The 26,763-nt window shown below is 39.3% G+C and overlaps 1 protein-coding gene across 1 annotated transcript in view; it reads left to right on the forward strand.

Annotated features, from left to right (window-relative positions):
- Positions 1-567: 567 nt before the first annotated feature.
- The window catches only part of LOC128502529 (relaxin receptor 2-like), a 95,209-nt gene continuing 69,013 nt past the window's right edge, over positions 568-26,763 (forward strand). The window contains exon 1 of the mRNA XM_053472333.1: positions 568-653. Coding sequence (XP_053328308.1) covers positions 608-653 — 46 coding nt within the window. The 5' untranslated portion in view covers positions 568-607. The remainder of the gene's footprint in view (positions 654-26,763) is intronic.

A 26,763-nucleotide genomic window follows, 5' to 3' on the forward strand; every position in this document is an offset into this window, starting at 1 on the left:
AAACTGGTGAAGTTTTTTGCCTGATCATTTATTATGTATAGTTTTACATGTTAAACATTGTGTAAAACGTTAAATTCTTTTTTCCAGCCTTTATGATTCTTCAAACCATTTGTGTAAAATAAAAAAAAGGTTTCTAGGAATCATCTTAGCTAAACACTTTCCTTTCGGGCATTTCTGGAAATGGAGTTAGAGACATAAAGGCTCCAAAATTTTGATAGCTCCATTTATAAGTGCTATCCTCCTCTACCAATGCTTTCAGGTAAGCCCTTCAAAATATCTGTTGTCATCAATATTGTTGATTTTTGTGTTTCTGAAGTAGTTTACAGCAGAATCTATACCAAGATTGTATCCATTACCTGTGATCGATAAAATAAGACCACAATTGAATAGAGAAAAGAGTAGCTATTTCAATATACAGTCAATATGTTGTAATACACAAGTGTTGAGAGAATACATAGCGGTTTTATCCTATACACTGTATAGTGCTGGAAGATATGATGAGTCTGGCAGAGGACTGTTTAAAGCCACTCACCACTCCCCCTCCTTCCCTCTGCCTTTTACATACAATCCTGGAGTTCAGTCTCTAGCAAAGCACATAGGAACAAGGATGCTTCTCCTGCTCTCTCTCGCTACCTTGCTCTTCTCCACTACAGGTAAGGTTTATTGTATCTGGAAGTCTAATATTTCTCAAAATAACTCTCTGTATCCTATGTAGAAATGGAATTGCTTGTGTAGACCATGTCTGACTTAGAATGATCTACATTACCAAACTATGGGACCAGGTCAGAAATATGTGGGCATCAGCTGAAGTGTCAGCAGTTGGGTTAGCTCCAGAAATTAACAATCACAATGTGATCAGAGTCTGTTGTTACAGATATGTACACAAATGAAGAATACCGTACACTAGGATCTTTGTTGAAAGTTACTTATTGTTTTGGTTTTATATAAAATATACTTTTGCCTGTGTTATGCTGATATAACAAGATTTAAGTGCTCACTATTTAAGCGTCACTATTTTCTACTAATGATTTACATAATATCTGAAAATGAGTGTGTGTATATATATATATATATATATATATATATATATACGAAAAATCAGCTGTGCTTCTATTATTCTGTAATATTGTGCCCTGTTATTTTATACAAGATCATTATGGATAAAAAGTCAGGTAGTAAATGAGCGATACTTGAAGAATTGAGGGCAAAATAAACCGTTTTTTTTGTTTAATGGAAAAAGGGCTTATTTGTTTATCAAAATTCCATTTTGACATCTCAGAATGTGACTGACTTGAAATCATTGGTACTTGACAAGTTTATTTTCAGGAGGGAAAGGAGTATTAACTCTTTATCTCTAAGAGGCATGTGCATCCCTTGCAATTTATTGGTTTGCTTTGAAAAATGCTGCAGGATTCTCCAGGGTAGATCCTCTGGGCACAGAGCCATTTTGCTATAGATACTTAGAAGGAGGTTACGTCCTGCCTTTTCCGTCTGTTTTTGTTGGGGAGAGTTTGGAAAGCAAATGCGTAACATTGATCATTTCAAACTTTGAAAAATTCCCCATCGTAGCCGGCTTACCCCAGCTATCATTTACCGAGTGTTCTACGTATTGCCCACTGATAACGGGAATAAATATCAGGTTTAATGCAGTGTATATACTCATTCTACAAAAACTCTAAAACTAAAGTGCTTCAGACTAAAGAGGCAAGTGTTTTCACATTCCTGTATACCACAGGAATATATCATTTTTTACGTTTATAACAGTTCCACTCGTGTCTGAATGTGTCCCTTTATATATCATCTACCAGTGAGTGTGCAGTTGAGGAGACATCACAATTAGCTGCTTATTATCAATGGTCTTGGACCTAATCACAGCTGTCAATCTGTAGGGAAGCATGCTTTATATGTCTATAACCCAGCACTAGGAGAGTCACAGGTTGATAATGGTATCCTTAATGCAGTTCTTACACTTCAATGCCTGACCTCAACTTCACGTTCATTTCATTTGTTACGTGTAGCAAGTCTGATAAATGTAAATACACCAGAATTACCGTCACTATCTTTTGCACGTAAACATGTTCATCTCTTCTTTGTGAGGTCACAATTTTTAACATAAAATAATTGTTAAAATTCCCTTAACCCTTTATGTGTTGCGATGGTAGAATATATGAAAAGCCACTTTTGGTTTTGTAAAATATTAGTGTTTCAAATAGAGCAATAGAGAAGTCCATTATTTTTAGCAACTGTTGATGTATCTCATAGTTCCTGCTATTTTCACGTATGTAACCATATATAAATAAAATAAAGGTATTGTGTCACCTATTGCGTGTAAACGGCACAGTGATAAAGTCATTCACTGCCAGAGGGGTAGGCAGTACAATGCCTCATTTATGCATTAACTTTCCCATAAATATCACGATGCACTGTGTTTCCCGACTGAAATTCGAATACTCTCATGCTTTATTAGTAGGGACTGATAAAAATCCTCTGTGTCATAATGAAACCTCTCTTCTCATAAGTGAAAGCTAGATTTACCTCTTGGATAGATTATGAAAAGTGACAGCCATGAAATAGAAGATTGACATCAGATAACGAATTTGATAGTCAAATCGTGTTTACTCTACCAGACGTAATCTATTCAATGTTCTGTGTTGTCTATTCCCTTGAATATGGAATAATAAAAAAAAAATACACGACAATCGCAGCATTTATTGAAAACGTGGAAATAGTAACATAACATCATGATTCATTCAATGTTGCAACACAAGTCTGCAGCTTCCTGGGAAAGACATTGATTGCTGTGAACATGGAAAGGCACAACTTGCACCAAAATGTAGGATTGTGTATGCTAGGGTATAAATCGAAACCTGTCCGACCTTTCCCTTCAACAGTTTGCATGTGTTTTTCATACTGGAGATCCAGTCTGCCAACCCCCAGGGTGTTCCAATAACTGGAGAAAGTTGGACAGTGTACAAAACGTGGAGTCTTTTCCCTATCCTCTGAAAGTATTTATACTGTCGGCGGGAAAACACACATATCTGCACAAGACTAATATGTTTTACACCCCGTAACACTGAATGACAAGCTGTGCCTAAATACCTGTTATACTAATCTACGTAACATAGTCTTTTATAGTGCACGCTAGTATAGGGCTCTAGAAAATGTGCACTTAAGAATAATTATAAGGAAAACGGGTTTAATTAAGTCAGGACCAGATTTATATCTTGTTCACCAATCTCGTTTTAACTTTTTGGTACCCCCAAACATAATACACCTTTTATGTACTAAAACTGATCTTGTTTCCACTAAACTTTCATTTTGTATAACACTGAATGTTGTGGCTTTAAGAATGTCACCTAAATGGCATTGAAAATGATAGATTTCCATTGAAATTGAATTTGTAGCAGCTATTAGTTCCCCCTAGCACTGTGTCATCACTGACGTTCTCCTTAGAGAAATGTGGGCCTGTTTGCCATGATAACCATTCTAGATTTTGAGCCCCTGTTTCCCTGTCGCTAGATTTATGTAGGAATACAGAAGTACCGATATCATTACGTCATTCAATACACCTTTCAGATTTATGACACATAATTATATGAATGTGGTAGATTCCCAGTTTGGATTTCTTTGCCTTTTTCAGCAAAAAAGCAACTTCTGAAGTCTAATTTACTTTTTTTTAGCAATTATTTTATCTTTTATCATGTGCTATAGTTATAAACGGCAATATCCATACATATAATTAGTATTACTGCTACTCTATGTGAATGGCTGTTTTCTTAATTTCTGAAATAGATGTTCTGTGCTGTGATTGTGTCTGCTGCATTAAAAATATATATATTGATGTTATTTTGATTAATACTTTGAATGCCAAATTGTTACACTTAATTATTGTTCAGGCTGTTGATGGGTTAAGTGTGCAGTTCCTGAAGTCCATTATTGCTCTTTTTAGTGCCACTTAATCACACCAAAATGATCAGTCTAAGAAGGATTATAGAGGACAAAGCTGTTTATTGTATCTGTCTGGTAGAGATTTGTAGCTTTGGATGTTACTGATGGGCATGTTTCCATAGACCTTGTACTTCTAAATCCTGAATGGTGGGGATGAAATAGAGAGAAATTATATTTGGAGCCTGGAAGAATAAGAAGATAACATAAAATGGTTAATAAACTGAAATAAATGTCTGCAACATTCTATATGTCGCTATTTTGCTTTATTGTATGGAATTGTTTGTGGATATAAGATCAAAGCTGGGGCCCTTCTAAAGTGTTTGGAGTAACAACTTTTGGGACTGATTTCACGGCTTCACAAAAGAATGTCAAAAACCAGAGATCTGTATTTGAACCTGTCAAAAATGTGATCAGATGTAGGCTTCACTAATGTCTGTGTCAGCAGATGAAGGCGAGGGTGTGTGCGTCTTCTGTCTTTTCAGTAGGAGACAAGGGCTATATCCAAACATGCAAACTTTCTAAATGAGCTTGCCTGAAACTTTTTAACCCTTTGAAAGTCTATTGTGAAGTTTCAAAGTAGTGACTTGCCAAATGTATTTACAAAATGGCTCTAATACCAGTCCTAATGGGAACCTTGTCTTGTCACTATTTAAAGATAAGTTAAATCAAGTAGACATCAACTATCACATACTGATGTCTTAGATATGATCACAGCATTACAGAATAGGAAGGAGTCAGTCTGTGTAACCCCCGAGACTCTCCCCTTCACACTTAGGCTTTGCCTCAATCTCAGGGTCTATTAGAGTTGGGAGAGTTCCCAGGTATGGCTATATCCTTCCAATGTATAGAGAGGCCTAGCGTTATTGATGTGAATTTAAGAACCATCTTGATTACAAGATCCATCCAGTATAAGAATGCTTAAATGTTATTTGCCAGCAATGAAACTGTAGTGATTAGGGCTACATAGGTACAAGAATTTTAATTGCCTTCTAAATATGTATGTGTATGTGTTTGCTATGTGTGCAAGGAACACAACAGTTCTCTGTCTCATAAATATTTTACAACATGTAAACAGGTTTTGTATACTTGTGTCCTGCCTTCTTCCACTGATGCATGCCAGCTCATTTCACATGTTCATTAATGGGAGTATGACAAGTTGTAGGATGGCCACAAGTATTAGAAGTGTTAAAAAATGAACACATGCGCCTGGTTGCATGCTGTAAAATGAACACATGCGCCTGGTTGCATGCTGTAAAATGAACACATGCGCCTGGTTGCATGCTGTAAAATGAACACATGCGCCTGGTTGCATGCTGTAAAATGAACACATGCGCCTGGTTGCATGCTGTAAAATGAAGAGGAGTAAATTCCTGGTAAATGATGTGTGTGCATTAAAATGTATGAAGCCACAACCAGAAAATCCCTTTAAACTGTGATAGATAAGTGCCTCTCAACATTTAAGATATACACTAAAAAAAGAAATGTACTGATAAAATGTTGGCAGGTATCCCAACTACTTCATATAACTTGTTTCCCAATTGGAAATACATTTGGAGATAGCAGGTTTGTAGTGCACTGATCTTGAATGATGTTTGAGTCATTCTTTTATTATTATAATTATTATTATTATTATTCTTCCATAAGATGTTGTTTTTTTTCTCAATTCTGAGGCTTGTTATATTTAGTATATTAGTAGGTAAAAAAAGAAGTCAGAAGTGATTGTGATGCAATGTAAACAATAGGAAATTAACAGATGTTCATCATATATGTACATTAGAGATGATTTATAAATATGCATGAGTTGTGGTTATACATCAGGAATAAGTCGGCTGTATTTCTGAATGGTTGCTGTACGTTATTCGTGAAATATATATAAGTTTAGCAGATTAGGAGATGAAAGGTGTATGATCATCGTACCTTTGTGTTAGGAGAAGGAGAGATGTATTAGTTAGTGTTGTATGTAAATTACAAGAAGCTGAGAAGTGGTAAATGTTTACATGTAGATTGTATTGAAATACAAACCATTTTGTCCATAAATATTTGTACAGTGACACAATGTTAATATTTTTTGCTGTTTACACCACCACACTGAATTTAAAATGAAGCAATCAAGAGGTGGTTGAAGTTTTTATTTGCGGGTATTTACAGTACATCGTGAATGGTTTAGGAATTGCAGCAATTTTCAAAAAAGGTCCCTTACATAATCATAAGCAAAATGTTCCTTTTTAATATTTGGTTTAAAATCCTTTGTACTTAATGGGTTTCCTCCCTAGGGATGCTTTGACAGGCTTTTAATGCAGCTGTCTTAAGTTGCTGCTTGTTTGTGGGTCCTTTAGTTTTGTCTTTGACCAGTGAAATGCATCTTCGGTTGTTTTAAAGAGGTGACCGACCTGGCCAGTGAAGAATATTAAACCTATTTGCCTTGAAAAGCTCTTTGATTGCTTTTGCAGTACGTTTTGGGTCATTGTCCATCTTAACTGTGAAGCGCTATCCTATTCCTGAGGCTTACCAGTGGTTTGCACTTTGTGGGAAACCCTCTATTTATTTTCATGAAGTCTTTTCTTGATTGGAGACTTTGACAATGATAAGCCTACCTACTAGAGAGTGTTCTTGACATGGTTAGATCTTGTGAATGTATTTTTCTTCACCAAGGAAATAATTTTGGGATCATCCACTACAGTTGTCTTCCTTGTGGAGTGAATTAGCTCACCAGTGCGTTCCTTCTTTTTCAGGATGTTCCAAATTGTTGCTTTTTGCCAGTCCTAATGTTTCTGCTATAATTTTCATTGACAGCTCTTTGGACCTCATATTGAGTGGCCACTACAACAGCTTCCAAATACATATGCCGCATTTGGAATCAACTCCAGACCATTTAATTGCTTAATTGTTAATGAAATAATTCAAGAATAGCCCACACCTGACAATGAATCAGTTTCCCAGGCAACTATCCAATTAATTTTGGTCTCCTGAAAAGAAGAGACTACATATAACAAAATGTTGTAATTCATACACCATTCACCTGATTTGGATGTACCCTCAAATAAAACCTCAAAGTCTGCACTTCAATCACACCTTGATTGCTTCACTGGTGGTGTTATGAAATTATGAAAATTGTGACGCTGTCCAATTATTTATGGAACTAACTGTATATGCTTTAAATATATAATTTCTTTATTGCCAAGTTTCATAGTGTCATTGATGTGAAAAACTATTGTGTACATGCAAGTGATTAGCTTCTCAATTAGGCTACTGATGTACAACAAACCTCTGGTATTCCAGCGCTGTTTTGTCCATGTGTCACCAGAATTCAGCTTTTGTCATGTACTGCTACAAAGGTGCACACTGTTAATATAACAGCATTTCACTTCTGGCTGCTAGTGTCAGATTGCAAGTTATGGCTGTATACTATACTTTAAAAATCATTCACAAATTACTCCATCTAGCTACGATAACATAATCACAATACTCAGGGCTCTTTATGTTTGGATCTGTAGATATTTTAAGAGCTATTCATACATCCGTTTTTAACGTTCAGATTTATTCAAGTGTTAATTACTTTTTTGCTTGTATGACAACATCAAGTCTTTTTTTTTCTCTCACCATGCCTGTGGTGGATATTGGGTATCATGTGGAATATACAGAATATACATATCTCGTAAGCACCATTTCATTATTTTCACAAGGAAGCTTGCCTGAAGTCTTTGCTGCATTTTCAACTTTTAGATTCTGGGAAGCTGTTGAAATACGGTGTCTACGGAAAACTAGAAGGGATTGCTTTCCACTAAAATTATAGTGTTTTAGGTATGCTTATCCAATGTGAGAGGCTGTAAAACACAGGAACGTTTCACTAAAATGTAGATTTCCCAAAAGTAAGTGGTTGAAAAGACGGAGCTAAAGTGAAAACTCTTATGTTATTTCGCTGGCGTTTAGATTTTTAAGCTACTAAAATGTCCTTATATAAAATAACAGGGTATTATTCCCTAAACGTTGCAGTTGGGAAACTCTTTTTACCGCAGTAGCTTTGTATTATGAAGACAAACTTTCTGTAATCGTAGGAGAAACCCTCTGGGATTGACTCCTGGTAATGCATGGTCAGTAAAGTAAGAAGAAAAACTTCATCACACTCCATCATGTGGCCAACTCACTACCAGGGCTTGGTTCAAGTAGTACCAGAGCCGTAGCACCCGAGGCAAGAATGGAAAATTGTTCCCCCCAGTGTATACACATACACTGCCCTTACAACACGCTGCCTTCACACACACCTGCCCATTAACACGCATACACTGCCTTTACGACTACCCATAAACACACACCTGCGCATTAATACGCATATACACATACACTGCCCTTACACAAGCCTGTCCATACACACGTGTATACACATACACTGCCCTCACACTCCCCTGCCTTTACACACACACCAGCTTACAAACACACAAATACCTACACTGCCCATGCACACACACACTGCCCATGCACACACACACACTGCCCATACACATGTATACACAGCGCTTACACACACACATATACACAGCCCTTTCTCCCCATCTCTTACTTTTCTCATCTTCCATCATCTTCTATCTTCCATCATATTCTATCTTACATCCTGTGGTGGGAGAGCGAGGTTTGTCACTCCAGGCCTCTGCTTTAGTGCTCCCTCATCACTATGCACCGGCTATTATATTTGCTGGTGTGTGGTCATTAGGGAGAACGGAAGCCGAGGTCTAAATTGACAGACCTCGCGCTCCCCAATGTTGGGTCAGTTAAAGGGGGATTATGATATCCCCAACCAGCCCTGCTCATCGAAAACCTCCTCCCCAGACCAGCGCTGATGGTGCCTGGAAGTGCACTGCCCACGGGTGCGCCTGATGAGCAGGGCTGGTTGCGGAGAGCACAATCGTGCCACTGCGAAAGCAGTCCCCTGAAGACCGGCCCAGGGGAGGTGGCACAATCGTGCCACTGCGAAAGCAGTCCCCTGAAGACCGGCCCAGGGGAGGTGGCCTTTCCACTGCCCTCTCCCCTATAGAATCGCTACTGTTTTTTACGGTCTTCATGGTGAATCACATTGCTGGCAGGGCCCTGTTGAGCTGGTTAGGGAAATCCGTGATCACTCCAACCAGTCCTGTAGGCTGCAGCTGCTGATCGGGAGGCTGTGCGTCCCCTTGCAGTTGTGCCCTTCCTACGGCCCTGAGTATTACAGGTGTCTAACTCTGCATCAAAAGCATCGAAGAGACAGAGTCCCATAATCACCAAACCATTGGCAAAATACATAGATGTTTTTTTTGTTTGTTTTGTTTGAACAAACCCAGTTCCTTCTTGGGACAGCACTGACTCGTCAATGAGCAGTTGTCAGGCTCATCATATCTCAGCCCTTACTGGATGTTGGAGTCCAGAGTGCAGGAGTGTAAGAACGCACACAGTGATAGACACACACTTCACAAATGAGACAAAAGCTGAATGTTTGAATATAGGTATATTAAACAAAGCAGATACATCTCACCATACGTAGCAGAGTAAGAGGCATATCAAGTATACAGGCTGCTGGGGAGTACAAAGTTAGAATAGTCCAGGTAAGAATCCAAAAGGATCTGGGACAGGTAGCAAGCAAAAGGAATAAATCCAATAGGCAGTCCAGGTCAAAAAGGTGGCAAAAGGGTAAATCCAAGAGACAGGTCCAAAGTAACTAAATGAACTCACACCTCTGTTACTGAGAGGCAGAGATATAAAGCCTTTTGGTAAGATCAGGTGTGTTAATTACATAGGCTTCAGGTAAGGAAGGCATGGATATAGCATAACCAATACAGCTGGACATAAATACACAGAACACAGATTATAAACATAACCAGACAAAAGACATACATGGTACAGGATGACACAAAGGACAGGGAACAAGGCAAGAAAGACACAGGGGATGGAGTGAGGAGCCAAGATCCTCGTACGCTTCTCCTTTAAACAAGGATAGGATATCCCAGGACATGGGGAGATGAGAGAGGAACACGAGATCCTCAGGTGTATAAGGGAAAGAGGACAAAGATACATAAAATACAGACACACAAGTAAACAAAACAGCAAGCTGTGGAGAGGAGTTCAACTCCAGGCAGACCTCTCAATGGGGCGGCCACTCCTGGCAGTTTGCAGGGCTGGGCCGAATCCTGACAGCAGTTGAGAAATTTAGACCAATGGAACTCTGAGAGATGGTGATACCTTTTTATTTTAGCTAATCTGGACTTATCGTGTCCAGTTTGAAAGGTTTGGCAAAGGCACCTGTGCTGGTCCAATTTGTTCAAACAGTGCCAGTCTGATATAGACTGACCCAATTGAGGAGGTGTTAGGCAGTTGGGTAACATAACGTGACCCTCTAGTAATAGTACAAGCAGAAAGAAAGGCTCCAGGTAGACCGATCTGCTTCCCATCTACTTTATTGCTGGGTCACTGCCTGATTTGTTTGTATCTTTAGACTGAAGTATTTTGCTACATTGAGGATATGGAGGTCACCTTATTGACTACCTCCCCGTTTCTCTTCACACAGTTCTTGTTTCAGCCTTGTGCTCTGCCAGCATTTGTCATTTCGAAAGGCTTTCACAAGTATGTACATTCTCCATTCTCTCATCAGTGAGTTGAACCCAATGCTTGAGCTTCTTGTCTCATTTACTATTTATTTGAAGTCAGTGATCCAGCGTATCAACTTCCTTTTTTCCTCTTCACATATGGATTGCCGTTCTATCCCTTTAACACTTTGTCCTGATGCTACAGATTCAATTCATTCTCTTTATGCCATCACTATCTCTTGTAGCAGGCATCTTCCAAATGAGTCTGTCATCCCATGCCTTTGTGACCTAGCTGCCACATCAAGCCTTGTCAGTGGTCACATCATGGCTGGATATCCACGTTGTTGATTCCTTCTGTCGCTTTTATTAACAGATTCTGTCTGAAGCTTCTGCTTTGTGTACAGCCATCTCTTTCTTCCAGGCACTGGATCCAATCCACAACTTGCAGATAATATGCTGCATATCTCTGCTTTCTGTATGAGCTATTTTTCCTTAAGCTTCAAACACACACATTATAGGACATATCACTGTGCCAGAGTCAGGCATCACCAGGCAGGGGGTGAAGAAAGGGACTGAATTAAAATGTAATTTTCATCCTGGCCAGTCTTACTTAAAATGTACAATACACTCAATCACTTTGATTAAGTGCTGGGGTCAGGATTATATCACCTTAATTAAACCCTTATTGGAAAGACATTAACAGCATGCTGAAGGAGGAACTGCCACCTATGAATAAGTGACATTAATTGTTCTAGCAAAAAAAGCTGTTTGTAGGCCTCACCTTTTGAGAAAATATTTTAAAAATACAATGCGCGCTGTGGAGCGAATTACAATAAAGTACAAGTAGGGCATATTTTGTGTAATTTCTCCATAATTTTTAAATCAAGTTTAAATATTTAAACATTTCTAAAACAAAAAAAAAACAGCACGTGGAGGTCAAGTACTTTCTAGAAAATGTTTTACTCCAAGCACATGAAACAGATAATGTTAATACAAATCTGTTATTAAACATTTTTAAAGCTACAAATAAATAGCTTTTATATTTGTCTTCTTTCTCAATAGATTAATATAATTTTGTTTAAGGTAACCATTTCTATTTACCTAGAATACTATATTCATACACACAGCCTCTCTCTTAAATATAGCACATTTCAGCACCTGTACTCACGATTGCCATACACCAAGCTTGCTGAGTACACTTTAAAAAACACTTTCTTCGCTGCCAGGATCTAAAATACATTTCCTTTTCAGCTTTTACTCTGCAGCAAAGGGGTTACAATAATCATTGTTACTATCAGAATATGCATGATTTACATGCAGACCCATTTATTCCTATTAAAGCGTACTGCTCCCAAGAGAACAGGGCTGACTGTGTGGAATTTCCTCCTGCTTTGTAATCGTGGGATCGCAAAACATATACAGACATATATCTGCAAGAAAGAAACTGCCCAATTCCTGTATGTCGTGATCAAAATTGACGTTATTCTACCATTATGCCCCACTACAAGGTTTCTAAAGGTAATGTCATCCTTTGATTAAACACTTAAATTCCCTGCAGTTAAAGAAATTTGAAGCATTATTTTTCTTAAATTACGGGACATTTCTGTAAATGTGCTCACAATTTAGTACTAAAAGAAAGTATTTGTAATTACAATGCTTCCGGAAAGTGTATTCAGAATTTTGAGCCCTAATCTTACCCTATATAAGCACTATTTTCAAGCCAAAGGTGAACAAGTATAAGGCTCTTATATCGCTAAAATCCTTTAACCCTTTGAGCATCAGGAGTCATGTAAGCAGAGATCAAGACAACTGTTTCTGCATTATGTAAAGCTGCTTAAACAACAGATCAGCTGCCCAAATGTAGCAGTCTTTATAAACATTACCTTGGTAAAAGTCAGCAACACTAAAATGCTGGTTTCATGCAAGGATCCATTCTAATAAACAAGGATAGATCAGGAGCAACGCCACTACGCTACAGACTTTTATTTTCTGTCAATGCTGATAGGGAGGATTGCCACCACAGATGATATACATGGTAAGCCATCTCGGCCTACTATGTATTCCATTGAAATGTACATATCTATGGACTAAGGCTCCAGCTCATATGTGAAAAGTGTAGAACGTGAAGTATTTAGGAAAAATGCACTATGGAGTTTTTACTCACCAGTCTCGCAGCTCTTGGCTTAAGCTGGTTCTATCAAGTAAGCTGCAGATATTATTATTATTATAATGATAAAGGTGAGATGAAGCATTTCAACTTAACTTGCCCATGCGTAATGAGAGGTGGAACCCTAGCTAGTTTCTCCTACAAGCAGATCCCAGTTGACTTTTCAAAAATACATCCTAACTCTATTAATGTTTCATTTCATCTGTTCATACCAAAAGTGCATTAATGAATAAACCCATATTAGCATACCTAGGAACTTCTTAGCTCCGGCTACCCGAGGGCCTTCCCTTGCGGGACGCAGCCAGGACTGTCCACTGACGTTGGTGGGCGTCCCCGCTGACGTTGGGGTGTTCCTGCTGATTATTAGTAGGTTTTCCCACTGACATCATGGGAAACACCCCCATTTAAAGGGGAAATGGACGGGGATTGGGGCATGTCAAGACCCCGCTCCCACGACCCGGAGGATTCTCGTCTCGACCCGGAAAACTGGAGAAGCAGTACTTCACCCGGAGATCCAAGATATGTATATTAGATATGTTTAAAGCACCAGTATAGGAAGGGTCATTATAAGGAAGGTTGTTGATTAAGATGTTGAGGACCCTGTTTTTGGGAGCATACAGTGTAGGAGAAAGCAAAAAGGCCTGGACAATGAAGATCTGGTTGCATGGTAGACCCACTGGAGAACCCTTAGAGAGTATTGGAAGATAGTGAGTTGTGGATTTATACATTTTAAACATCCAAATGTATGTATTTCCCAAGAGCATTTAAAACTGGAAAATGTTTGGAGGAGTCTGGGTGAATCTGGTAAGGAATATTTGAGAGGTGATTGTAAAGAAGAGATGTAAATCCATGCTAATAGTGGGTAGAGTTTTTATAAATGAGTGGAGGTATAGGGGTTGCAATATTATTAGGGACTTTGGAAGTGTTAGGTGTTTACTTTGCGACATAGTGGTAGCCAGGGGAGAGACTACATAGTTACATAGAGTACATAGTTAGCACAGACCTATCTTCCTTTCTACCCCATCACTCAATTTCCACCTTAGTCCAGTCCATCCAACCCTTCTCCAGCCAACCAATTTAAGTGTTCCATACTACCATTGCATTAAACACATTTGAAATGCTACCATGGCCATGCACCAATCCAAGCATCTACCCACTGTTCTCATATTGGCTTGTGTAAATTGTATTGAATACATAGAAGTATAGGCTGGAGAAAAGTACTGATTTTTAAACAGAACATTGCTGCTCATATGAAGCTTAAAAAAGATCTCGCACAAGTATACATTTGTAGTCTGAATGAGACAAAAAGTATCATCCACACTTACAAAAGTTTGTAATTCTAATCATTGAGCATAGTGGTAGGATTCTTATACTGTATCTCAGGGCTGTCCTGATGCATTTGCTGCCTGTCCAGGCAAGGCTTGTGAAGATTCAGAACAATATCTTGTCCAACCATGTGAAATAAAGCTGAAATAAGAAAAGGGTCCTAATCACAAAATCAGATGTACAACAAAATTGTTAGAGAAGAATTCTCAGTTTAAAATGGTCTACATTAAAACTGTTTTTAAATGGATGTCTAGATACGAATCTGCCCATTCCAGGAACCTTAAAATATCACAGAGCAGTTCTTTGTTGAGGGATGGTTTGAAATTCCTCAAAACCATAATGCTGAACTACAGTTACAGGAAAAGCTCCTTTTAAAATATTAGAATCTGATAAAAATCTGATAACTTTATTTTATCCTTGAAGTATGTTAAACTTTTATGGGTTCACAGACATTTGATGTCTCCATATAACTGCCTCTATGAATGTAAATATATATACAAACATACATACATCCAAAAAAGGCAGTTTTACATAGACATATATATATATATGTATATGCGTATGTCTTATAATTTATTGCTTGTCCCTAGGAAATTGACAAGTTCAACAAATTGTTGAGGCCATCATATCCTCAGGGAAAGAGTTTCCCAACAAGAATGCTCTTATCAGAACATTGTTTTAGCTAGTCTTTCTCTATATGGGAAAAAGAATGTCTTAGCTCAGAAAAGTTGCCCTCTTCTAAAAGACTCATCATGCATTAGCAACACATATCCCAGAATAATTCAGTGGCATGCATTTTAATAAGAGTCACTTACCTTTTTAAGGGCCCATGGAAATGGGTCATCCACAAATGAAAGAAAAGAAAAAAAGTTGAAAAAAGTTGAATGGGGCCCATTAAAGTCAATGGTGATGTAATACAGGCTTCTAACACTGTGGGCCATTGGTGTTACATACTGTGAATACGCACACTCCCACTCAACCAGCATAAATTTTGCCACTTGGTGAAGATGGATTATTTTACTCTTCTTATTTTTCAGAGGTTTTTTTCAGCAGCCCTTTTTTTATTTTTTTTTGTTTTGTTTTCATTGGGTGACCCCTCTCACTGTCTCACGGAGTGGTACACTTTTTCATAACCTCATGGCAACCAAAGGTTGCTTGGATGGACCTCCATAAAGTCCACCAGATGGACTTACGGGTAGTAGTTAGGGTATTTTTTCGTTTAAAGGATGGAGGGTGGGCAATTGATGCGATCTGTGCCCCTCCAAAAGAGATTTTCTTTTATCTTTACCCCACCCGCTCAATGATGGGTAGGGGCCTGAGGGGGGGGGCAGGCAAAGATGCATTCACATTGATCTTGCATGCTATTGCCTGTAACTGCAACTGTGAGTTGTTTTATGAGTGTAAGCATGTGATTATGGTCTAATTTGACTGACCAGTTAACTTCTAAGTGAATAGAGCCAATTGAGCTTCAGCTGATTTGTCCAAAGAGAATTAGAACCTTGTTCCCTGCCCCCTATGATTTGTGGTAGATAATTTAAGTAATCTCTGCTGGGACTATAGCCATTGCCACTTGAACTTTTGGCACCTCTTTAAAGGTGGATTTAAATAAACCTAGAAGAAGGCATGCCTAGTGGCACCTGCATATTCTACTTGGGATGGGGAACTTATGTGGATTTATCTAGAGCGGAATTTATTAAAACAGTCTGGTAATATTCAAATGCTTAGTGGTTTGCTCAAAGACACGTTGGCAAGTCAATAACAAAACTAGAACAATACTCATGCTCTCCATTATATTACAGTTTGCACCATGATATCCTTTGTATTATACCAGCCCACAATTTTACTGTGCATACTCGCATACTGTGGATTTTTCATTTTGAACTTTACTCAAACCACAGTATTCCAATACTTAATAAGTGGTTGCTCAATATGCTTATAAGCATAATTATATTGAATAGAATGTTTTATAACCAGTTTATTTACTGACATCAGTCTTGTTTCTCACCTTAACAACTGAACCCCAACTTAAATGAACTCTGTAAATATATGCATCAATGCTCATATATTTGCGTCACTCATCTGAAGCTTGAACTTTAATGACTCAACCCGATATTCTCTTTGTGCGGTAAAATATGGTTAGAAGAATATGGATTCTTAGTATACATGAACTGGACTTACTTCTCAACTTACATCTTACAAACTTTTTCTGTTGTGTCCTTACCTATGTATTCCACACATAGGACGATGATGAACTGGTGAACTTCACTCTATCCAAGCCAATGATGACACTAATCATAACAATGAATGATGACAACTTTGCATGATCAGGATTTCTGTATTAAGAGGTGTCTGCACACAGCAGGGCCCACTACCATTGTGAAACTGCTATTAACCACCAACATGAATGTGGACGTGACCAATACATGTATGGCAGAGCTCACCATCCTGCATTTCCTTGCTATCTACAGAGAGGAACATTCTCATTTCTTTGTTTCTAAGTTCATAAAATTGTTGCTCTGCTCTTTATATCCTTTTTGTCTGTGACCCACAATAATAACTGTTTTAGAGCATGCTTCAGTTGTCGGTAGAGGTAATGATGCGTAATATTATAATTACAATCTCTCCAGGCTCCCAGCATCACAAAGACCCTACTGTGAAAACACAATGAATACCTTAGACGACATAGATGTTCCTGAAATTTTGATCTAGCTGGCTAACTCAGATAGTAAACCATATTTTTTTTATGAGACACTAATTTTTTAGTGAATTTTTTTTTAAAGACATTAAAGCTTCAGGATCAATGTTTCCAAGCATTTATACTTTTTGATCCATTATGATGCAGGTATTGTAAACGCCTGTATGTATCTGTCACTGTCCTTTTCCTACTGCAGTTATACACCCCCAACTGTGCACCACCATGACATTTTTTAACACCATTTAAAAAAAAAAATCTTGACCTCTACAAATGCAACTTTCATTTGCTCATTTACCCAGCATAGCTAGCAGAATTCAATCTGCTTCATTTAGTTGTTTATTAGTCATTCACTTCTACTTGTATTTGCTGCACTTACTGACCACCTTGGCATAGAGGATTGGTGTCAGATCCCTTGCCATGTATTCTCCAGCCTCATTAGGCATTATACAGTGTGTGTATGTATGTATGTATGTATGTATGTATGTATATATATATATATATATATATATATATATATATATATATATATATATTCCAGGGGGTGCAGAACAGAAGTTGGAAAGAGGCAGGCAAGCAAGATAAAAGGAAAGAGTGAGGTGGAAAAACACAATAAAGTAAAAGAAAGAATAGAACAGAAGGAAAGAAAGATTGAAATAATAGAATGAAATGGAAAAACACAGCAAGAGGCAAAAAGAGGAGAAAAAAAGGGGAGAACAGGTATCCAAAGGCAGGAAATCCAAACAGTTGCATAACAAAAATTGCTGGGAACATCCTGTGGGACTTACAGCGGGGGCCTCCAAGCTCCTGCTACATACACATAGTAAACATACATACATACACTAACACACAGTAAGATACTTGCGCACAGTAACATGCTACCATACATACATACTCACACACTAAAACATACTTACCCATGTACACTAAGTGCCGGGAAATAAAACATCATATTCCAGCTCTCACACTCAGCATGAGCAGAGCCCAGGTTGAGTAGTGTGGCTGTGCTGGTGTTGAGGGTCCCCCTGGACAGGCAATGCCAGTGAATGCAAAAAATGGCCCTTTCCTGTATGATTGCTCCAGGTCAAATATTTATTTTCCATTTGACTTCCCTTTTAAGCTATGGCCTTTGAATAGTGTTTAAAACCACAGTGACCTGCTAGGGCCCCCATTAGCGTAGGATAGCCATTGGAGGGTAAACTGAAGAGAGGCAAATATAACTGTGATGCAGACTGCCTAAAACATATTCTGCCATATATATTTGTTTGTTTCTTAATGCATGCATTATTATTTTTGGTCAGGAAAGTGTGTTAATGTGTTACATACATATATATGATCTGAAAAATTTATTTTCATGAAATTTACGTATACTGATTTAACTTGAAAACAAGCAATACATGAAATAAAATGTACACATCACTAAATCTGTAAAGACTAGAAAATGAAAACAGATGAAGAATAGAGTGAGCAAGCTAAAGAAAAGAAAAGAAAGGTGGAGATGCTAGCTAGAACATGAGATATTGGGTTGACAAGAATGCATTTTAAGTGTCTCAAAGAAAAGCAGCAACATTGTTATTGCTGTTTCCAAGGCATTCAATTTTATTTGTTTTAACAATTACCCTTTTCTGATCGACAGCTTTCTTTAGAAATAGTTTAAGCTTGCCTTAGCTAGTGCTCTGGTGTTAATGCACCACTACAGAAAAGGAAGAAGGAAACAAGAAGAGGATCTTATAGAGGATTACATAGTGCCAACAATTTACACAGAGATTCTTACAATACACACATTCAAGCAGGGTCATACCTAGAAACCACAGAGCCCCTGTGCAAAAATTGCCCCAGGGCTCCCCAACTTTACCAAGCAACATGTTTCACGGGCCACCTTTGCCCCAAAGCAGCTTATCAGTGCCATCCTGACCCCCTAACAGTCTACTTGTGCCATCATTGCTCCCAAACAGCTTGTCTGGGTCATAATTGCTCCCTAACCTCTTGTTTAAACCCCTTTCTTGCCAATCAACACCATTGGATGTTCCTGATTGGATGTTGCTGATGCAGCAACACCCCTTGAGGGACAAAAGCGATCACTTATCCCTTATGAAGTTTTTGCCAGGAGAAGGGTGGTGCCATATTTAAAAGGCACGCTGCCTCTCAGTATGACGCTTGTGATCGCCCTGGGTTTCTTTTGGTATTGCCGATTGAAGGAAGTGCTTTCTAAGTTTATGCCTGCCTGGCACATCAATGGTCGTTAAAAGGTTAATAGTAAGTGCAAGGCATCTCATGGAAATCTCGCATATAACAAGGAAGACTTCCATCAGGGGACGTAGGAGAAGGCTGACAGTTGGCCTACATGCCTACAAGCAACCCTGCTACACTACAGAAAAGTGATTTGAGCGATAAATTACTGTGATTTCTCAGTACACACCTTAAACTGCAGCTATGCAGGCAGGGCCTGCCTTAGGGGTATGCGAGCTGTGCAGCCTCACAGGGCGCCACGGCAGCAGGGGTGCCATATGCCAGGGCCATTACCAATGCCAGGGCCACACCGAGGCGACAGGGATAGGAGGAGAGAAAGGGGCGCAGAGTGGTCGCAAATGAAAAAGTTTTTAGCAATCACTCGGCCCCCTTTGTCTCCTCAGCTCCCTACCGCTGCCCTGACTGCAGTGGTGGGAGCTCGAGGCCTTGGTCGCGGTGCAACACTTCATAATGAGCGCTGAAATATGACGTCATATCCCGACGCTCAGCAGTAAAGCTACGCGCGCCGCCACAGGACAGAGAGACTGAGGCCTTGCACTCCCACCACAGGACTTCACCAGGGTAAGTGAACTGCAAGGGAAGGGGGGAGAGGAGGCAGATAGTAAGAAGGGGGGGGTAGATAGTAAGAAGGGAGGAGAGAGGTAGATAGTGAGAAGGGGGAGGAGATTGTGCAAAAGGGAAGTTGTAAGAATCTTGAAAGAGAGTGAGAATTAATGTGTGAATGCGTGAGGATGAATGAATTGGTGTGTGGATGAATTGTGTGAAAACGTAAGATAATAAATGAATTAATGACTGTATGAATTGTGTGAATGAGGAAGATAATGAATGAATTAATGTGTGGATGAATTGCGTGAATGAGTGAGAGAATAAATTCATGTGTGGATAAATTGTTTGAATGAGAGAGAATTGATAAATTAATGCGTGGATGAATTGTGTAAATTAATTAGAGAATTAATGTGTGGTTAAATGGTGAGAATGCATTAATGAATATGTGTAAATTATTTGTGTTAATGAGTGAGAGAATGAATAATTGTGTGAAGGAACTGTGTAAATGACAGATTGAATGAGTGACTGTATACGTGTTTTGTGTGTATGATAGATGTATAAGTGATTTGTGGACCAAGATGCCAGGGCAGGGTGTTTATGGGACAAACATGGCTCACGTTGGGTTGTTTGGGGACAAAGATGGCTCAGGCTGGGCTCTAATTTGTGTGTGTAATCTGGGTGCTGGTCAAATTCTATGTGGACACCAGGGCTGGCTTTGGGGTGTGCAACCTGTGATCTATGCCTGTAACTTTTTTTTTAATCTATACCGTTTAATGCTGAGTTTAAATGTGATTTTGTGTTGATTTCTACCGGCAAAGCCGGATTTGTGTGTTATTCTGTTGATCTACATCTGCAATGCTACGTTTCCATACATTATTTATGTAAACCTGCAAATACAGGGTTTGTAGATCTTATTTACCTTCAGTGCTGAGTTTGCATGTGATCCCCAGTTGATCTATACCTGCAAAGTTTGGTTTGTGTGTTAATCTGTTGCACTATACCTGCAATGCTATACACGCAAGTGTTGTTAACATGTGTTGTTTATTTGATCTATACCTGAACTACAGGGAGGAAGGAAAAGAGAGGTGTGGCTTAGTGAACGAGGGGACAAAAGGACTCTGGGGAAGAGCACGGGAGAGAGGACCTTTCAAAGGCACAGTAGAGTCAGAAGGAGGGAAGATTGCACTGACTCTCACAGTCTTCCCATAATCTGCAGTCAGCGTGGAAAATATTTTTTTTTGGTGTGGGAGCGGAGGGAGTGATTACATGCTAGGGTGCATGGAGGCAGTACAAAGGAAATAATTGCCTAGGGTCCAATTTTTTCAATATTTAAAGGGAAAATGTTTTTGTTACAAAGATTGAACTTTGAGTTAGCTGTGTTTTTTCCTATATTTCATGTATTTAAGGTACATTATTGTTACGAGTGTTTCCAGTTATATATTATTGTGCTTGTGTGCACTTGCTCATAAATAATCTCTAATTAAAACTAGATTTTGTCCCTTTCTTTTTTGTTGATGGAGGCGCAAGAGAAGTAGTACGCGCAGAGCGCCTGAACACCTAGACCAGCCCTGTATGCAAGAAATACATAGCTGGCCATCTGAGCCCACTTTGCCAGTTATGTATCTCCTATGTAGCTGGCACCCATGAGATTAATGTAAAATTACGCCTCATAATTCATACTTTTTCCCAGGAACACTTAATTGTCTTGTTACATCAAAGCAGGCGCAGATAGAAACTCAAAAAGTTTCAAAAACTCTATTGTATTCATGTGACTAATTCTTCAGAAGAAAGGGTAAAAAGGCAGATATGTTAATGTTTCTTTGCTTTGCATGCTGGGGAGTTCAATTAATGCCCTGTCTAAGTGGAACAGCACCTTAACCCCTTCAGTCCAAGGAGTTTTTGGTCTCCAAAGGCTGAAGCAATTTTGCCATTTTTGCGGTATGTCGGTTCAGTGATTATTCTCCTTTCCTGTGAATAGTGTACCTATGTAAACTATAAACCGTATTTGCTCGATTATAAGATGAGGGTTTTTTTTTCAGAGCAAATGCTCTGAAAAATACCCCTCGTTTTATAATCTGGGTCGTTTTATAATCAAATAGAGGTCTGACTATGAGACTAAGATCCAGATCCCAGCAGCACTGCAGGAGTCCTGGATCCTCCTGTCTGGTAACCTCCGCTGCTGGTGGTTCCGACTCCCTGGTGTGCAGTCCCCACAGACTTGCACAGTGTCTGTGCCTCCGATGACCTTCCAGGTGACGTCAGCATTTAAAAATGTAACAGTTTTCTGGCTTTCGTGCTGGAAGCTGTTACATAAGATCGTGCAGCAGAAAACCAGCGATGCTGGCTTCTGCTGTCAGGGGGGAGTCCAGGCTGTCAAACAGCCTGATCTCCCATGTAGCAGCAGGGATGTGTCCATGTCGCTGCAGGAAGGGCAGGGTGTACCGGTATGTCCATAGGGGATTCTTGGGATGCATTTTTTGGACGTACTGAGGTGGTTAAAGGAAGAGTCAAGAAGTGTTGGCATTGCTGGAAGCCATTTTATTATTATATTATGTTATGTCAGTATCTGAAGCCATATTTGCCACGGGGTATAGGCAACTCTCATGGACACATGTTTGCTATGAGGATCACTGGAAGGCCAAAGAAGGAGACAAATGTGCATTTAAAAAATGGAAACATCTAAACTAAATATAACTAAATTTGAGACCAAGCCACTTAATTTAAATTATCTGAAGAGCTTATATTGGGTTAGATAAAGGGCCTCCAACAAAACATTCCTAGGACCCCAGTTATATTTAAAAAGTACCAGTGTCACTAATCTGCCATCAATTTAATCGAGTACGTCTTTAATCACTGGGCTAATGAAAAAGCTGGGTTAATGAAAGAGCAAACAAATTGTATCTTTGCATTATTCCAATTAATTTGTAGTGTTATAATAAATGAGTCCCAGGTTAATCATATACAGCTATGGGCAGTTAATATTAAGAATTGCTTAGTGGTTTTAATGCCATTTCTCTAATTACCATTCCTTTGGCATTTTTTTCCCAAATCAATTCAAGGTAATAGGTCATGCTTTGACTTGTGCATGTTCTCTGCCTTGTAATGAGTCATAGTGTTATATATCCCCGAGCTATACCAAATACTTAGTTTTGTTCTTTTTTACAGCGTTTAGTGAACAGAACATGGGCATCTTCTTTATGAACACTGTTATGATAGCCTGATTACATTCTAGTTTTATTCATATGTTAAGGAATATCTCCCCACCAGGCAGATATTTCTAGAAATACCTATAATGTATCTTGGGCTGTCTTTTCTGTTTAAATCTACCCATCAGACCTGTGTTCTTGTGAAGGAGATGCAAAGAGCATACTAGAAGCTCTTCAGTTAAGGTCCTAAAGCTCCTTAAATGAGAGTTTAGTGCTGTCAGAGTACAGATCTTTAAAAAGATGTAAAATATGTAAGCGTCACGAAGGCGCTTTAGTTGCCCTTAGAGGAACAAAATATGGGTTACAATCCTAATAGATTGCCTAGGCCAGATTAAGGTATTTTGCCCTTGGAGCAATTATACAGGTAGGGTACCTCAAATGACAGTTCCTCCCAGGCCAACAACTGTTCTGAGCAACTTGGCCTGGGGAACCAATGGCTTTGATGCCAGGATTTAAATTTTAAAGGTTTTAAAGGTCCATGAGAGAAACTCTATTGGTTGCCGGCAGGGGGCTCCTCTGGCACCAACGAATGAAGGGCAGCTGCTCTTCATTGGTTGATGCTAGACAAGCCCCCTGTCGGCAGCCAATAGAGTCACTCTTACAGACCATTAAAATCCTGGTGCCAAAGCTGCCGCATTAACCCTGTATTAACCCTGCTAGAAAACCAGCAGAACACAAAGAGAAAAAACAAACACAAAGAACGCACACAAATATTTGCCTGAAAGAACACGGGAACAAGCGGATATTTGTGGAATACGAAGGGTTTTTTTTCACGATGACAAACACAATCATTAACTAAAACAGAAAAGTCTTTAATTTGCTTTAGAATCTCTTTTAGGTTAAAATGCAAAGCAGTCCCACTGATTCAGCTTCTTGGTAAGCAATATAGCCATGGAAAGATAAATAGGACTTGACTTAGGGTACTTTGACGTAGTCAAATGCAAAATAAGGGAGAAAAAGATTGTCAAGGTGAAAAACGATAAGCAGCTCCAAAATACACCAAAAAATGTGGTTCCTCTACACATAGAAATACATATCAAATAGGATACTGGTGGAGTTCTAATCCGTAGCGCTCCCACCTGTATCCTGCTTTGACATAGTGTCACGCTGAGCAATAGATGGCCATATAGTGTAACAGAATCCCCAATATTTATGCCTGAAGAGTCTCATGTGGGTTAAAATGCAATGCAGTTCCACGGCTTCAGCTCCTTGGTTACTAATATAGCCATGACAAATTAGATAGGACTGGCCAAACCTGGGGTACGTAGTGGCGCGCTTAGTAATATTTAGAACTGTAAGAGGGTTGCCTTCCTGAGACACGTTTATCTTGTTTTCAGTAGTTTCTTAATTACACAATTTCTCACATTTGTTTGGTTTCTGACCATATTTTGGCTAACCAGCTCAAAGTTCTCAATGTTGCAATTGCCAGACATGGCAATCCATGCAGCATATTACATCAGTGTGCGTATTATCGTGACAGATGTAGCTTCGACCCACGGGCCAGGCTCAGTTACCCAATTAAGCAAAAGACCAACACACAATATGGGATGAAAAGGCCACAGACGTTTTATTTAACAGTTATTGTCCTGTAAAACCTGAAATAATACACATAGATACGTTTACAGAGACAATGACGTCACCGAAACCAACCAAGCTTGCCAAGTTAACCAGGTACCACACACCAATTGTGGGAGAGGACATACGTGGATGCCCCAAGTCAGGCCTGAGGTTCCAAGAACAACCCACCAGTTATGACCACCAATGAACATTAACCCCGTGGATACCTGGCAAGGTACTGCCCACGGCTGTGACTAATGCAGCCACACCACCCCACCAACCTTAAATATCCTCCTACCAAAGCTCCTCCACTAAATTCCACAATTTGCACCTTGGCCTAGCCCTGCTCAGCGCTCTGTCAGGGCCCGCTCTAGTTCATTCTGGCCCCCGTGGGCTTCATTCCAGCTGCTAACCCTATTAAGCCAAAGCAGGGGATGCAAAATATCCTTACACAGATATAAATCTTAGCTTTCACATTCATACACTTTTCTCATTGGGATGAGTTTGTAGGACTAATGGACTCAGGATTTACTAACAGAGCTTTGTGAGTAACTGATTAAACCCAGTGGAAAAACATATGTGATTTATCTGTGGGAAGTTCAAACAACACCCATTTGAGGAGCAGGATATTTACTAGGACATGAAGGAAAATGTCTTTGCTCTAAGCTGAATGAATCACACCATTTTAATCTGTTCAATGACAAAAGGGTGTTTAAGGGAGAATTTTAGATTGGAATATTTATTTAATATCTGAATGAAAAATTGTCTCTGCATATAGAACTTGCAATTCAAGGTAATAGGTCATGCTTTGACCATTTTTTCTTGTTAAACCTTTTTTGGTTGTTTTATATAGGATAGCATTTTGCCTATGCCATGCATGTTTGAATTCCCTCAATGTATTCACATCTGCTCAAAGGCTGTTCCATTTGTTTCTGGGATTATTATTTATTGATTGATATTGCGACATCGAGTGGCACAAGCCATTTTCCATCTTTGTGCCCCTTTCCATCTAAGTGGCAAATAACTGGGCGCCACTAAAAAGGTGTTTACCAAGGGACTGATTCCCCTGCGTACAAGAATTCACCCCACTCTGCATTTTTCCTGTTTTGTTGCATTACAACCTGGAATAAAAATGGATCTGTTGGGGTTTACATAATTTAATTTACACAACATGCCTACTACTTTGAAGGCAAAATCTTTTTTTATTGTTAAAAACAAGAAATATGTTAAAAAAATAAATAAAAAAAAAGCCAATACTTTGTAGAGCCACCTTTGCAGCAACTCCAGCTGCAAGTCTCTTGGGGTACATAAGCATGGCATATCTAGCCACTGGGACTTTTGCCTATTCTTCAAGGCAAAACTATTTTAGTTCCTTCAAGTTGGATTGGTTCCCCTGGTGTACAGCAATCTTTAAGTCATACTACAGATTCTCAATTGGATTGGGGTCTGGGCTTTGACTAGGCCATTCCAAGACATTTAAATATTTCCTCTTAAGCCTCTTAAACTGCTTTAGCAGTTTGCTTAGTCATTGTCCTGCTGGTAGGTGAATCTCTGTTCCAGCCTCAAATCTTTGGAAGAGTGAAACAGGTTTCCGTCAAGAATTTAGCACCATCCATCATTCCTTCAGTCCAGATCCCCACAGCATGATGCTGCAACCATCATGCTTCACTGTGGGGATGGTGTTCTTAGAGGTAATAAGAGGTGTTGGGTTTGCACCAGACAAAGCATTTTCCTTGATGGCCAAAAAGCTCAATTTTATTCGTATCCGACCAGAGTACCTTCTTCCATATGGTTGGGGAGACTCCCACATGCCTTTTTGCTCTTTAAGCGATGTCTTTTTTCTGGCCACTTTTCTGTAAAGCCCATCTCTGTGGAGTGTATGGCTAAAAGTGGTCCTATGGACAGATACTCCAATCTCCACTGTAGAACTTTGTAGTTAGCATGTTAAATGTTAAAGTAATAAAAAGACTTAACATGCATGATTTGTTCAGAAGGGTTGCCTGGAGAAAGCCTCTTCTCTCAAAAAAGAACATGGCAGCATGGCTTAGGTTCGCAAAGTTGCACCTGAACAAACTACAAGACTTCTGGAATAATGTCCTTTGGACAGACAATACCAAAATGGAGATGTTTGACAATAATGCACAGGGCCACATTTGGTGAAAACCAGCCACAGAACATCAGCACACCTCATACCAACTGTCAAGCATGGTGGTTGAGAGGTGATGATTTGGGCTTGTTTTGCAGCCACGGGACCTGGGGACCTTGCAGTCATTGAGTTGACCATGAACTCCTCTGTATACCCAAGTATTCCAGAGTCAAATGTGAGGCCATCTGTCCGACAGCTAAAGCTTTGCCAAAATTGGGTCATGCAACAGGACAATGATTCCAAGCACACAAGCAAATCTACAACAAAATAACTGAAAAATAAAAGAATCAAGGTGTTGCAATGACCCAGTCAAACTAGACCTCAAACCAATTGAAATGCTATGGAGGTGTACTTAGTTTTCACACATGGCTTCT

Source organism: Spea bombifrons, chromosome 8, assembly GCF_027358695.1.
Source record: "Spea bombifrons isolate aSpeBom1 chromosome 8, aSpeBom1.2.pri, whole genome shotgun sequence".
Taxonomy (NCBI): Eukaryota; Metazoa; Chordata; class Amphibia; order Anura; family Pelobatidae; genus Spea; species Spea bombifrons.